At 38.9% G+C, this 15,325-nt stretch overlaps 1 protein-coding gene across 1 annotated transcript in view; it reads left to right on the top strand.

The window, feature by feature from the left end:
• The window catches only part of LOC140145950 (protein O-linked-mannose beta-1,2-N-acetylglucosaminyltransferase 1-like), a 214,351-nt gene that overhangs the window by 180,868 nt on the left and 18,158 nt on the right, over nt 1-15,325 (top strand). Inside the window, 5 exon segments of the mRNA XM_072167688.1 lie at nt 3,463-3,642; nt 6,405-6,531; nt 7,626-7,724; nt 8,759-8,886; nt 9,795-9,897. Of these exon segments, the coding sequence (XP_072023789.1) occupies nt 3,463-3,642; nt 6,405-6,531; nt 7,626-7,724; nt 8,759-8,886; nt 9,795-9,897 (637 nt within the window).

The following is a 15,325-nucleotide window of genomic DNA, read 5'->3' as shown; positions in this document are numbered from 1 at the left end:
TTCAGTAGAGGGTACACCAGTAAGTATGAGGGTCAGAGGTCAGATAGCAATGACATATCTAGTCTACCCAATGAGATTGAGATAGAAATCACATCCAGTGCTAATAAAGTAGCTGTTTCAGTAGAGGGTACACCAGTAAGTATAAGGGTCAAGGTCAAAGGTCATAGGTCAGATAGCAATGACATCATATCTAGTCTACCCAATGAGATTGAGATAGAAATCACATCCAGTGCTAATAAAGTAGCTGTTTCAGTAGAGGGCACACCAGTAAGTATAAGGGTCAAGGTCAAAGGTCATAGGTCAGATAGCAATGACATCATATCTGGTCTACCCAATGAGATTGAGATAGAAATAAAATCTAGTGCTAATAAAGTAGCTGTTTCAGTAGCGGGTACACCAGTAAGTATGAGGGTCAAAGGTCAGAGGTCAGATAGCAATGACATAATATCTAGTCTACCCAACGAGACCTAATGTTTGCCACGCGATTGGTATCGGGTTCGAATCCCGACTAAAACAAACAACTTCTTTGTTCATTTTCTCTTTTTAATCCTTCCTTCCTTCCTTCATTTTGATTCGTTCAAAAGCACTTGGGGCATTTAATAGGGTTTAGTGGAAATCTATGAAAGATGGAATCTTACCCATCCATGATATTGCATATGATGCAACAACATTTGGATGAGGCTCTGTATAGGTAGTAGATGAAGTTCCAAACACATCAGGAATGAATGTGTGAGAGTAGTTATATGGCATATGTAGGTCAGAGGTCATATGCAGATTGAAAGTGAATGAAATATAAGATTCAAGCCTGAGTGGATGAGCAATAAATAAAGCACAATGCAACATCCCAATGTGATGGGAGGACAAGCAGCGCATGTACCTAAACTTGGTAGAGGGTCGAGGAGTTGGGGTTTGTCTTGTAGAAAGCAAAATGATGCCAAGAATAAATTACATTTTGGATGAATGATGCCATGTTATAGAGTTGATACATTTTTAAGCCTGGTACTAATACCGGAAACGGGAAATCAAGTACTGCTCGAAAATTGTGATACCCTACAAAAACCAGCTGCTCGATACCCGAAGGACATGATGTAATATATTTACAAGCCTTGCCCTGACCCAGTTTTGGTGAAACATTTGCTTGCAAAGTCGAATGGCAGCAAAGTGAGTTGATAAACTTGGCCCCTGTGGTATATAGCAGTCAAGTTAGCTCAATTGTTAAGGTGTTCAACTATGGTGCGAGAGGTTGCGGGTTCGAACCCTGATGGTGCCTAGTACGCTCTCGTGGAAAAAATTGAGTTAGCTTGAAATTCCCCTGGACAAGCAACATACTGCTAATTTGTCTAGTTGTAACCCGTACGAAACTTGGGGAGCTGATCCTGGTTGCGAAGGTTATTTGTGGAATGTCTAGGGTGTGCGCTCTTGAAGCAGCAAAGTCCCTGATTTGTTGTTTAATGGTTTATGGAATGATGTGGGGCCGTAGTGGTCAGTGACAACCTGTAAAGTGTGCTGAGGCTTGTGGATCAACGTCTAGGCATTGTGCCTGTGCGTAGCGCACTATAAATCACTGGGTTTTTTTTTATGGTTGCCCCAAAATCCAATTACATGAGGCCAAAGTTCAATGTCAAAGAAAGCTGTTGTTTAACTTGTTTACATAAAATATTTTGCTGGTATATATTTTAAAATAATATTTTTGCAACTGTTTGGAGACCATTTAAAGAAAATAAGTGCAAGTTTTGCACTCCCATTTTGACTTGATCCCCAATAATACTTGTACCCTAAATACTTGGGTACCCACACAAAATTACCCAAAAATCACAACCTTATACATTTTGGATTTAACTATATAGTCATCCAAAATGAGTACCTCCAAGACCTGGTACTTCCTTAAATAAAAATCCCTTTAAAAGGGAATACCCAGGCCGTACGGAGGTCACATGACTGCACAACCCCGGACTGCCCCACCTTAGCTCCACATAGCTGCAAAGAGGTAGGCAGTGTATGCAGTAAGCCTATATAAAACACAGGTCTTCTAATCAGTCAAGAAGGTGGTGATTCAACCAAAGAACTAGTACTCCACAACTGAGCTATGATTGCTGAATAGGCCTAAGTATATGAACTACCTGTGTGCTACTAGCCATACTGGTACTACATGTTGCCCTCTGACTGCAGTCAGAGAACATCAGTCCCCATTATGCCAATATGTTTGTATGTATATATATGAATGCATGTGGTGTTACTATGCTATAGAACATTTGGCTCAGAGGTCACAGCTAGGATATCAATTTAAAGTAAATGAGTTGGTACATGAAGATCAATCAAAACTAATTATGAACTTGTGGACGGCCAGATTTAGTGACCTTCTCTGTCAAACATTGCACAGATTCTCATGTTGAGTATCTGTGATTTTTGTGAGTGAGAATGTTTCACTGGCAAATGCTTAATCAATACTTAATTATTTTGATAAAAGTAGGCCTATATCAAACAGTCTAAGTGGAATAACTTGCATGATGGGAGCAGGAGGATTTTTTACAATTAATTTAGTGTCCGATTATAATAGGTTCATTCTAATGGTTCCTTCTAATTCAGTCTGTGATGAGAACAACAATGCAATTCAAATCATAGATGTTTAAGAAGTGTGACCTCAGACCAGCCAGCCAGCTAGCCAAGTTCATGAATTAGTGGCCATGGCCATTCACCGGTCAACTTTCATATTGCAACATCATCCCTATATGTCAAAAAATAACTTCATAGGCTACAGAACAGCTGTAGGAATAATTGTCATGGGGACTTGAATGAGGTTAATATTCCACCCATTCCCTGGGTAAAGTCAAGCTCTACTGAATATAGTTTTATGAATTTTGTCATGGGGAGTGAGGTTAGTTTTTAGTAGCCTGCAGATCCATTAGATACTCTGCATTATCCTGTAAAATAATTTTAATGAGGACGCAAATGCATTTGGCTACTTCGTTTCAAAGTAGCCAATTTGGGTTCAAAGGACAAGGTCTAAACTGAATGTAATATCACCCAGGGCTGAAGCCTGGGTGAAAAAACATTGTTGCCAATCAAACTAGGTAGGGAGCCACACCAAAACAGAGGTGAAAAACACTAATTCTGGATTACGTACATTTCATGTCAGAGCTGCTCATATTTGGAACAGTTTATCACCAATGATTCGAACTGATATGGAAAATATGTCTTTGAGACAATTCAAAACAAATGTTCTCATGTCATCTTAAAATGTGTATAGTCTATCAATTCATAATTATGATTGCATTTTTTTGTATATCTTGTATTGTATCACTTTTGTGTACTATTATTATATTATGTTTTGTATTGACTGAGGGCCTGCTTGGAAAGCAGTGCTGGTCACTGAAGTTGTTACCCTCAATAAAGAAAGAATAAAATAAACCCTGCCATGGTTTTCAATCATGTTAACACTTTTGTAACTTTTTTTCCTTACAGATTCTAGAGAATGAAGAGAAGGACAAAGGGCGTGGTATCCATATATTAGTGTTGAACCAAGGCACAGGTAGCGTGATGGCCCAGCGTGTATTTGATACATACACTGCCCATGAAGATGCAGCAATGGTACTCTTTCTTAATATGGTGTCCAGTGGAAGGATTATCATATTTGCTATCAAGGTGGGTAGTTGAGTGATTTGCATATATGGTATGGTATCCATATACATGACGATTTTTGCGGTGTGAAATCCTGCGATGCTCCGCGCAGTTTGCTCATCGTTGCACAATAAGATTTGATGCAAAGCCATTTGACCTTTCCGTGCAATTTGTTACCAATTTCATGACAAATTTCAGCAAAACAAGGGGTTTTGCTACTTGCTTTCTGCCATTTAGCCCCTTAGCTCATGAAAATTGATTTGACAACCTTGATGTAAACCTTGCAAAAATGCTGTTCTTCAAACCTGTGAAGTCGTCAAAACTCTGTGCAAACAACTACAAATTAGCTATTTTCCACACAGTTTCCACGCAATTCCCCGTGAAATTAGCTATTTTTCTCAGCCTATTTCTGTACAATTTTTTTCTGTGCAATTTTTTTTCCGCACAAAGTGTTGGACCCTGGATGGTGATGCAGTTTGTTGCAAAGTCACTCCTTTTGATGTGACTGGGCATAGAATACATAACAGACAGTAGGGCAGAAAGGGGAAAGAAAGAAATGAGGAGAAAATGAAGGAAAGGTACCAAGCTCATATAGATGCAGTACATATGCTCTGTATTTAATATATGATATCTAGTAAAGGAATTATATTTATCCAATAAAGGTTTGCTAGATAGATTAATAGTATTCACACGGATGCTTGTAACCTGGCCCACTTACGAATAGAAATACTAAGGACTCTACCAGTATTCCCAGCAATGGCGATGCTTTAAAACCTACTGCAAATAATTAATGAGAAGCAGTTGGGCTATTATAGTTGAAATACATACACCCTCAATGGAAGATATGATCTTAATCTCCCACACAGGGGGTGTAGATTTCAAATCAAGTCACCCATCCGGGTAACTCTGTTTGAAATTCATACTCCCTGTGTGGAAGAGAAGATTAAGGTTGTGTCTTCCACAGGGGGTGGGTGGATTTCAACAGGAATAGCCCTCGGTGATAATTGATGCATGCAGTTGGAATCAAATAAATAAACAATTCATTGACAGATATGACAAGCGATGCATGTATTCATAATGATACATTTGACGCACAATAACAACGTTCACTATAGCCTGACCAGTGAACCCATCAAACTTAGCCTGATACAATATTAGAGGAGACTAATGTAGTTTCTCATGATACTGTAAACTGAGTATAGCAAAATAGAAGTCAGCTTGTCTTGACTATTTACTTACCTCAGACTAATTACATTGAATGACTGAGGTTTATATAAAGGTCATCCATCATGACTGGAGTGGATGTACTATAGACGTGACATTAAACATAGGTGTTGAACCATGCTGATGTGACATATTTCATAGCTTCAACAGGCTATTCCAGTTTGAATCATACACCCCTATGGAAGATATGACCTTAATCTCCCAAACAGGGGGTGTGAATTTCAAATGGGATCAACTGTATGGGTGACTCAATTTGAAATCTGCCCCCCTGTATGAGAGATTAAGGTCGTGTCTTGTATAGGGGGTGTATGGATTTCAAGTGGACTTGCCCAATTAATCTCTCCACGCATTCATGAAATTGACAGTGATGACATAAGACACATGTACACAAGTGTCTAATTGGATGAGTGGACATTTTTTCGCAGGGTTCTTTTTTCATGATTCTTATTTCTATATGCTTTAAAGCTAATGTTCTCTTATAATGGTGGGAATCAAATTTCATCTGATTGGCAAGAGTCAGTCAGGTGAATTTTGCAATTTAGATGACAATATTGAATATTTGGAGTTAACAGCATCACTTGAAATGTGAAAGTGAGAGTACAACTGACCAGTTGTAGTCCAACTATTGTTGTCTGAGTCTTACTATGTATGGCATATTGTGTGGCCTAGGGGGAAGTCAGATGCTGTGACACGATCTGGTCCATGGAGGCCAAAGGCGGCCAATTTGAAATTGAGTTAAAGGCAAAAATAAGGAATAAAAAACAATAAAATACAAAAGAAAATAGGCATCACAAAACTTTAGAACTTAAGAACCAAGTATAAGAGGTTTTAAATATAGTCTGTCTAGTCTCAAGTTGAGAGTAACACCATGTTAGATTTTGCAGGTTGGCAGATTCAAATTGTGCGCACTAACCTAATGCCGTGGGTCGTATGCATACAAGGGCGATTGTCAGTACGCTGGCAACGCAACCACATAAGCACATTGATTCGAATCTGCAACTGTGAGATCCAAACATGGTGTTACTATCAACTTACAACGAGACACAACTCATAGTAAGTAAGTTATGCTCCAGAAGGGCTACATTGATGATATATGTGAGATGTGGTATATTAAAAAGAGACGCTTTTGGGCAGGTTATCAATTTTGAGTGTTTTACATATCTTAAATATATAGATATTTTGCTTCACAATGCCATTTTCCCCAATGAAATTGGACATTCCTAAGCGAATATATTGAGTTCATAAGTTATGATATTATAAAATTGGAAATTGAGATATCAGTCTTTAAAACTAGTATTGACAATGTTGAGAGTAGGAATGACCTTGAAAAATGTCTGAAAAAATACAAGATGCCAGTTATATTCCGGTCTGAAACTATCAGACAATAATTTAAACATTATTAACATTACAAATTTGCAACAAACCCAAATTGTGAAAAAATCACCCCGAGCCGATTTTTTACGATTTCTCCATTTACGATCCTGCCCAAAAGTGTCTCCTTTCGATATAGCACATCACATATATCTCAAATAATTTTCTTCCTTCTACTTTCTTAATCTCAGGATGAAGGGACATTCCAGTTGAAGCAGTCAGCACGTGCCTTACTCAAGAATCTAGGCAGCACAGAAGCAGAGGTCGTAGGGTGGAGGGATACATGGGCCTTTGTTACTCAAAAACAAAAGAAACATGGTAGGTGTAGAGGCCATGAATTAAAAGTTCTCTTGATCATTAACCCTAAGACTGTTAATTACTAGAAAATACCATAGTACGAAGTGACTACAGGCGCAAACATCCCCAGTGATGTGATTGCGCAGTGAAACAAGCAAAAATATTCACACGAAAATACTGGCTGGGCACGAAAACACCACACAGCGTCATCATCCCTATATCTTCGTGTCAAAAATTGCGACGAATACTCTCGTTTTTCAATAGCTACGCATGGCGATTTTGTTCGAGATAGGCCGAGCGACTCGGGCTAAGCATACCATTTACACCATACGACTATCATATGAAATACCACCAAGTTTCTATTCTACACATTATTACGATTTGCACATGCTCTAGTACCCCATATGATGTTGCTATTACAAGAAAATTCGATTTGTTTTCAGGTAAAACCCAGGTTTTGTTTTTAATACAATAACTTGAAATGCAATACACTAATTAGCGGCCATTGCTGTTTGCTGTGGATATATTTTACTGCATTTTATGCGTAACGATTTTTAAATCGTAAATCAAAATTGTGATATATTTAATTTTGAGAATTACAATTATATAAAGGAACACATTTAGCCCATTCACCTAAGATCCAGGTGCTTGTATAGAATATTCAATCACACGTCTATAACACAATGCATATGTAAACTTTCTTTATCTGTGTCAATAATAGAATATTGATTTCAATAGAATTGAATACATTTTGAGTTTGTACTTTACCACTGAGCGATCTAGCGATCGATTTCTAGCCAATCAGATAGGACTCCTTTTCTTGCGTTCGGTGCAATACCAATCGCCCGTCGCTCACCAACGGAGTATGGAGCTGTATGGAAAAAATATTTATAATATAGGGTGTTAACACTGCACCATGCATGGTTAGCATGCATGGCTTGTTATCCTTGGTCTTGTCACCAGCACCCTAGGGTCTGTGATTCCAAACCGGACATCAGCAAACATTAAAATTGCAACTGTTTTTATGTAACAGTGTCTTTGTCCATATGTGTTCCAAAACAAACAAGTTTCTTGGCTTTAATTGATTCAAAATACCATTGCTTCTTTTTCTATAGGTCACCCATTTGCAGAGATGCACAACAAAGCTCCGGATCTAACTAGCTGGGGTGCCCCTACTCTACTCAAAACCAAAGTGCCATTAGCTACCAAAGAAGGTAAGAATGTACTACACATATGTGTACATCCATATCAAAACGATGCACTTTTCGGCTGCTACATGTGTCTCATTTCACATAATAGCTATAAATACCAGATACATCTCAAGTGGAGGTCACTTCAAATCATCCCAAGTCACATGGTTTAGGAATACAGATAACATTCCTTAACCATGTGATTTAGGATGATTTGAAGTGACTTCCACTGAGATGAGTCTGTATTTATTCTAGCTATTATGCGTGAAATGAGACACACGTAGTAACCGACAAGTGCATCGCTTTTGATATGGATGTACACATATATGGTTGCATCCCCCTCATAAACACACACCCAACCCACCCCCTATGCATGTTCTCCTCCAAACATGGACACAGTTTAGGACTATGCAAAAGCGGGTGTCTCAATTAGCATTCTATCGACATACTGAGGACTTTTTCCACCATTTTTGTGTGTTTGTGTATAAGATGAAATTTTAGATTCGCAACTGTGGACGGTATGTCTAATGCATGGTATACGAGAGGTTGTATCTCACAAATGCATTATAAATGCAGTTGTGTTCATGTGCAGATCTCTGAATGTTGTATGTGTCTTCATTTGTTGGCAAACATAAACGCATATAAACAAACACTTCACTAGTTTCATCTCAAATTTGGTAATGGCATCGATGCACTTGTGCTGCATATACAGACAAACCACCCTATGCTTGTGTATGCTTTCATGAATTAGGTTATCGCATATGATTCAACTGTGATGTGATCCCAATGTGCACCTATGTTGCTACCAAACTCCAGATGAAACAAGGTACACACACACACCCCAACACCCCACCTTTTGGAAGATGCCAAACTTGAAGTGTGTAACTACGGAAAGGCAAGTTGTTATCAAAATGTCTTTGAAATTCCTGTGTTTTCCAACGCCTCTTTCTTGGAAGAGTAAAACAGGAAAAAATCTCCAAATTACTAAATAATTCTTCACAAATCAATTGTACCATCTTTATTTCAACATATCTTTTTTCCCTATCGTTGATACACAGATAGTGAATGCAACTGGCCTGACACAGAAGCCAACCAACGTCGTCATGAATTCTGTAGTAAAATAGAAGGCTACGGCAGTCTATGTAGTTGTGAAGATCCTGCCCCTATAGAGCTCAAGCCTGAACCTGTAAGTATCACAAATGAGTTATTCCAGTTTAAACCCATACACCCCCTATGGAAGACATATCTTAACTTCCCACACAGGGGGTGTAGATGGGATGTGAAATTCACACTCCCTGTGTGGGAGATTATGGTCATATCTTCCATAGGGTGGATGGATTCCAAATAGCCCAATGTTTTGTACTAAGTATATTCCCTACGAGTGTAGTGTTTTGGTGACATATTTCATGTCTATCTGGTCACTCTGTTGGAAACTTGACAAAGCGAGATATTGTCACTGAAGTATAAGTGCATTTGTCTTAAACCAAATGTAGAAGGCTTCTTTTGGTCTATACACAAACGACTTATAAACACACAATCACAGGTTCGAGTCTTGGCAGGACCAAGCTAATGGGTACTTCGACTGAGGGAAGTTGATGTCCATGACAAAATGGTGGCAGTGATGCTCCCTGGTGTTTCTTAAATCCAGGCAGACCCACCCATTGAAACACCTGAGCCAATGATAGCCTTGAGAAGAAATTTCTGGATATGCCTTGTATCAAGGACCAGGACGTAAGGCACGAGGATGTGCCTTACGAGAAGGGGAGGTTTATCACTGATGGTACAAGTGCATTATTGTCATGGACCAGATGTGGAAGTCGTGTTTTGGTCTATACACTAGCGCGCTCAACTTTTAAACCCAGGATCACAGGTTCGAGTCTTGGCAGGACTAAATCACAGAGTACTTCGATTGAGGAGAGTTGATGGCAGAGGCCATGACAAAATCATGAGAAGTATATTTCTTGAAAGTGACCCCAATCTTAGCCTCTAGTAATACACAATTTTTACTAGTAATGAAATAATTAATTCAAAGAGTTACTTTTTCACTCCAATATCATGTTTCTCTTATATCTTTCTTGTCATGTGTTTTTTTAGTTAAACCCTAACCACGTGAGAGATGTACCTGTAGTCATAATAGCAAGTGATAGACCCAACTATTTATACAGAATGCTGAGATCGCTACTGTCAGCACATGGAGGTAAGCTTTAGACAGTAGACATTTCAACCATTCTAGTTAAGAAACACAGAAACAATAAAGAAATCTGTGCAGTTTGTGTTATGGGGAAAATACTGGTAGATTATCAGCCTCTAAGAACTAATTTGATTGCTTACAAAGAGGCTACATCATGTATTGAGCTAATCAGAGACTGGTAAGAAAAGCCAGTACGGCTAAAGATGATTACACTTAAAACTGCTAAGAGATCTAAAAGCTCTACTTTGGCTTCTGCAAACATATTGTTTATATTCTTTAATTTCAAAAATGATACTGTTTTGATGACAAAGAAATCATGAGGTGAGGTGTAGTGAGTGGCTGAGTGCAATTCCTTGATGACAAAACTTCAACTTGTATAATTGTTACAGACCATTAAATCTATCCATACCATCTTAATATTTGAAGACAGTCGGTGTTGCCATCATTTTTTAGGCTAAAAGTGTGGCAAGCACCTTGCCAATGTGGCAGGGCAGATGGTGCTTTAGTAGCCCATGCAATGTTTTAGGCTAAATGCGTTGCAAGCATCATGTTAAGGTGGCGGGGCAGATGGCGCTTTAGTAGCCCAATGCAATTTCTACTGTAAGAATTTAAAATAAATTAACACACCACACAATCAGTGAGGTTACCAGGACGGTGCGAATGTGTGCAGTTATGTGTGCATCTAAAATGGCATTCTGTGTTTATTTATTTGAAATTCTTATTGTAATCAGTAGAAAATGTGCCCAAAATCATAAGTGAGCAATTTTGCTAAAAATCCAGGAAAATTTCACCCAATTACAACAAATTGATTGAAGTTCCTTCCCAGTATTTAGTAATTAATCACAAGAATGGCCAGAAACTGTTGAACAGAGCAAATGCGCCTATTCCAGACTCAAAACCTTGTCAACATTCAAGGAAATTAGCACCACACCTGCATTTTTCAATAGTAAACCCAATTTTTAGCAAAGCATGGTGACTTTTTCTAAGGCACAAGCGACCATTGATAGAGCCTATTTGTGCAGTTAAGGTGCATTGGTGGCAATTCTGAAGATGGTCCAGACTCGAGAAGATATCTTACACTTCCCATAATGCATTTCTTCAATTTTCTGTATTGATTTGCTATCAAGTGCAGCATTGGTCGATAGTAACGAAATATACCTCAGTGAACAGAGCACGTCCAGATCTGGCAAAATATGTTTATTTCTTGACTAGCGACCATTTATCAGCCAGTCTATTCTCAAAATGAAAACAAAGGAAACCAGTACAAAGTAATAGGAGCGTCATTTGTTGAAATGAGGGGATGTATTATGTTGCAAAGGATTCTGGGAAAGGGTAAGATATCTGGATCCAGACCATCTGGGTATTACAACAAGACTGGTTACATGAGGTTTGACCGGATTTTCTATTAAATTGTCTGATGTGGTTAACGCTTGGTTACTCATGTTGTGAAAAACACTTTCATCCTTGTTATCTTTCAAATTCATAATATATAATTCATTTGTCGGACACGCAACATCTGATAAAAGTCCATGTGGAAAATCATTTAATTGTCTGTTTGATGTGTACTGTCGTTACAGTTAAACTTGAAACTTAATGGTTATATTTTATTTAGACTTATTGTGTCAAGGTGTTAGGTTGACCCATTTTCTTGTGGGATTGGAGGGCAGCCACACACACCAGAAAGTTAAAGGGAGGGGGGGGGGGAGGATCAAAAGTATGATTTTCATCTGATTTCAAATATGCAATAAAATAATTAAGTAAAATAGGCTCTTTTTTAGATGGAAAAACAGATACTCACTCAGAAATAATTTTTAGATGGGCTTTTTATTTCAAAGGATGGATATGTTTTTGGCACAATAAGCAAAATAAGTTGTTTTTTAGCTAATATTGATATTGAATTCTGGCCAAAACAAGTATTCAATATGTTTTAGTTTGTAATTTTGTTTTACGCAGCATACAGATCTATGAATGTTAATTGGAAACAGTGGTGGTTCTCCTTTGATGGTTTATGGTATTTTCCCAAGTTTTGGGGGTACATTTTAAGCAGTTTTGGTATAGCAGATTTGAATTTAATTAGATTCTGTATGCAGCTAAAAGGCATAATAATTTTAAAAAATGGAAAATTAATACGTAAAATGGAAAATAAATTAATATAAAAGTTACTTTCGCTCCACGCAAGTAACTCATTTTGGTGGATCTTGTCATATATCATAGTCGTCAATACTGGTCACAGTGTCTGAATAGTGGCAGTCGTAATTGCCCTGTGCTTAATGGTCTGTATCTAGATTGTCAGGTTTATCACCAACTATAAATCATCATGTATCAGATTTCTCTTGTCCATGACACTACATGTATTGTATATTGAAAACGGCCACATTTCTGATAATGATCAAAGTTACTTTTACCTAGAGCAGAAGTAGCTTTGATACCAAACTTAGCTGAGTATTAAGGTCCCATCTTTATTGATATTGTCATTGAGTGAGTTGACGGTCAAAGTTAACATTCATATAGTTGATGTATACTTAATGATCTGTATCTAGATTGTCTGGTTTTTCACCAACTATTAATCATCATGTATCAGATTTCTCTTATCCATGACACTGTTGTATATTGAAAACAGTCAAATTCCTGGTAATGATCAAAGTTAGTTTTACTTAGAGCAGAAGATACCGAACTTAGCTGAATATTAAAGTCCAATCTCTATTGATATGTCATGGAGTGAGTTGATGATCATATAGTGTATGTAATTGGTGCAATATATTGCCATAATTGCTCAGAATGTGGTAAAAGCACCAAACTTGGCACAGTTGTTCTTTGGGCTCTACTGATCATTTCTAGGGGTAGTGCCAAAAATAGCAAAGTGTTACTTAGCAACCGTTGCTATGGAAGGAATTACCTTAGTAACCAGCTAATTGGACCTTTTAGTCCCTTTTAAATGATTTAGATAGGTTGATAATAATGTTTCAGGACATCAGAACTATCAGCAGACTATTCTAAGGTCATTAAAAACCTTAAGAAGCCCTAGCAACAGTTGCTAGGCAACAAATTATCTAGCAACAATTGTTTAAAGTTATATTAGTCTACATAATAAGGCAAATCTATGTAACTGGCTAGGAACTATACTATTTAGCAAAATATTAATAACTTTCAGCCAGTTAGCTGGTTAGTTGGAATAATAGTGTGAAATTTACTATATTCATATTACATATTCTGCCGATACTTGAAGGCATCACCCGGAGGCTTCAGCACATTCAAAGTTAGTATCCAGTCATTTTCAAGTTCATATGACCTTAAGACTGTTTGCGGACCTTGCCACAGTTAGGCATTGTCACAATCGCCCTTGCATGTGCAATATACATGTACAGTGCATTTTAAGAGTGCCCTTACACATTTACAGTCTCTACATCTGCTCCTACATGCACACTTCAGCAACTCTGGTCAAGACACTCCAGTATCTGGCATATGTGTCCACAAGGGCATCCACTGTTCTGGACAAGTAGAACCCCAGTCAGCAGGCGATGGCATTTGACGATATGGTACCGTAGTACTAGCCCAGATATGTCCACCTTGCAAAACTGCTCTTCTAATATGTTGCTGTATAGCAGCCCTGGTGGGAGGAAGAGATGACATCTGATGGCCTTTGTGTGTGAACAGTGAAGAGAAGCTCTCGAACTTTCCTTGATAGAGGTGCATATTGCTGTCCTGTCATAGAGAAGTATAGTGAAATACTCCAATGAAGCTCCTGTCTCTTCAGATATTTGCTCAATGCAAAGTTCTGCTCTTCCTAGCTGTGACAGAGAGAAGCTACTTCAAGCACAACTACGTCAGTATCTACTGTTCGAACGAGGTCCTTTGAAAGCCCAGCATGATGGCATCTGCAACGTGTACCATGATTCTGGAATCTGCTTCCTCATGGTTGCAAGGAGCTAAGTTGGTCATGTCTCGAGAGAGGGGTCGAGCAGAGTGCAGTGTCGCCATTGGTAACAACGAGATACTTGTCTGCAGTGGCACTTGTGATAAGTTCACTGTTATAGAGTTTGAACAACTCTGTCTTGTTCTCGTTCAAGCGGAGTAACGGTTTCCATTTCCTTGGTACGGGACTAGACAACTTCACACATCTTCCTTGAGTTGGTCCTGCACTACGCTTTTCTCTGGTTTGTGCTTTTAGACTGTTGTCGAAGTACTGGTCCCACACAATGTCTACTCTTTGAGCCTGATTTTGTTCCCTCTGGATGTAAGGAACAAACACCTTTGCAGTGTAGTCACCAAATACCTTGCATCTGACAGGTTTCAGAATGCTGACGAGTACCGCGCCGTCCATTATGCTCACATCAGTTCTTGGCCTTGCATTATAAGTAGTCTCCACGTATTGCTCAAGACAATGCATAAGGTGAGACTTCTGCAACGGCAAACGATGCTGCCCATAAGAAGATAGAGATGGTGGAAATGGGTGGTTCTCGTGGCTGAAAAAGTTGTCCAGGTCACCATCTATTGTCTGGCATGCAATATACTGCCTTGAGAAGAGAGCAGATTCACTTTGGAGAAGTTGGCCTTTGAACCTGCCTTATTAGAGCGTTGTGCTTGCTTGTATCACCTTGTATCTGGTGATGGGAGCTGTTATTGGCTTGCTATTTGTCTCAAGACGCTCCTCCACATAGGTTGCATACTGCTCTTGTACTCAATTGATTCCTTATCCATTATGTCCCTTGAGTGTAGTCTGAGAATGTCTGAACTCTCCTCCTCAAATGGGTTTCCCATGTCATCGATTACATCCACCAGTGAAGTAAGATGTTTGCTCATGGTGGTTTGTTTGACTGTCATTCTCTCTCTTTCCGACAATGGATGCTTCAAACTCAGAAATGACGCTTGAATGAGTTCTGGCACAGCTACAGCCCATCGCAAAAGAGCGTCTTCATCCTGTGTCAGTCCAATTATTCCACCTTCATCTTTCATCACTCCATTATTTTGCTGATGGCCATGGTCAATGGTGATCAAGGAGAATTTTCTCTGAGACTTGGCCAGAACGAACTTGCCATTCCGGAACTCTTGAGCAACATCAGGATGGGTTGCATCGAGGATACACATATCTCTTATATACATCCATCGGGCATAGTGTGTGTGGTTTAGACTGAAGAACCAAGGTGTCAGCTTGGTTAGGGTGTCTACGTACAGATCATGTCAAAGTCTCCTATCCGTAAAGAACGCACAAATGCCAACATTAGCAGCTGCAACTCAAGTGCTGTGTACCAGTATAGGAACTGAGGATGCTTATCCCTCCGTCGTGTACACCAGCAGCTGAAACTCTCTGGGGGACCTTGGGAAGGTTGTCCAAATACACATTGTATGCTTTCCTCATGAGGATATGTAATGCACAAGCAGTAACTTGATGGGCATGTCGGGCACGGGTGACATGGGATGCTTTCAGGAACGATTC

The sequence above is a fragment of the Amphiura filiformis genome, chromosome 2 (assembly GCF_039555335.1).
Source record: "Amphiura filiformis chromosome 2, Afil_fr2py, whole genome shotgun sequence".
Taxonomy (NCBI): domain Eukaryota; kingdom Metazoa; phylum Echinodermata; class Ophiuroidea; order Amphilepidida; family Amphiuridae; genus Amphiura; species Amphiura filiformis.
The sequence above is the reverse complement of the archived record's forward strand: the minus strand, read 5'-3'. Positions and strand labels throughout refer to the sequence as shown.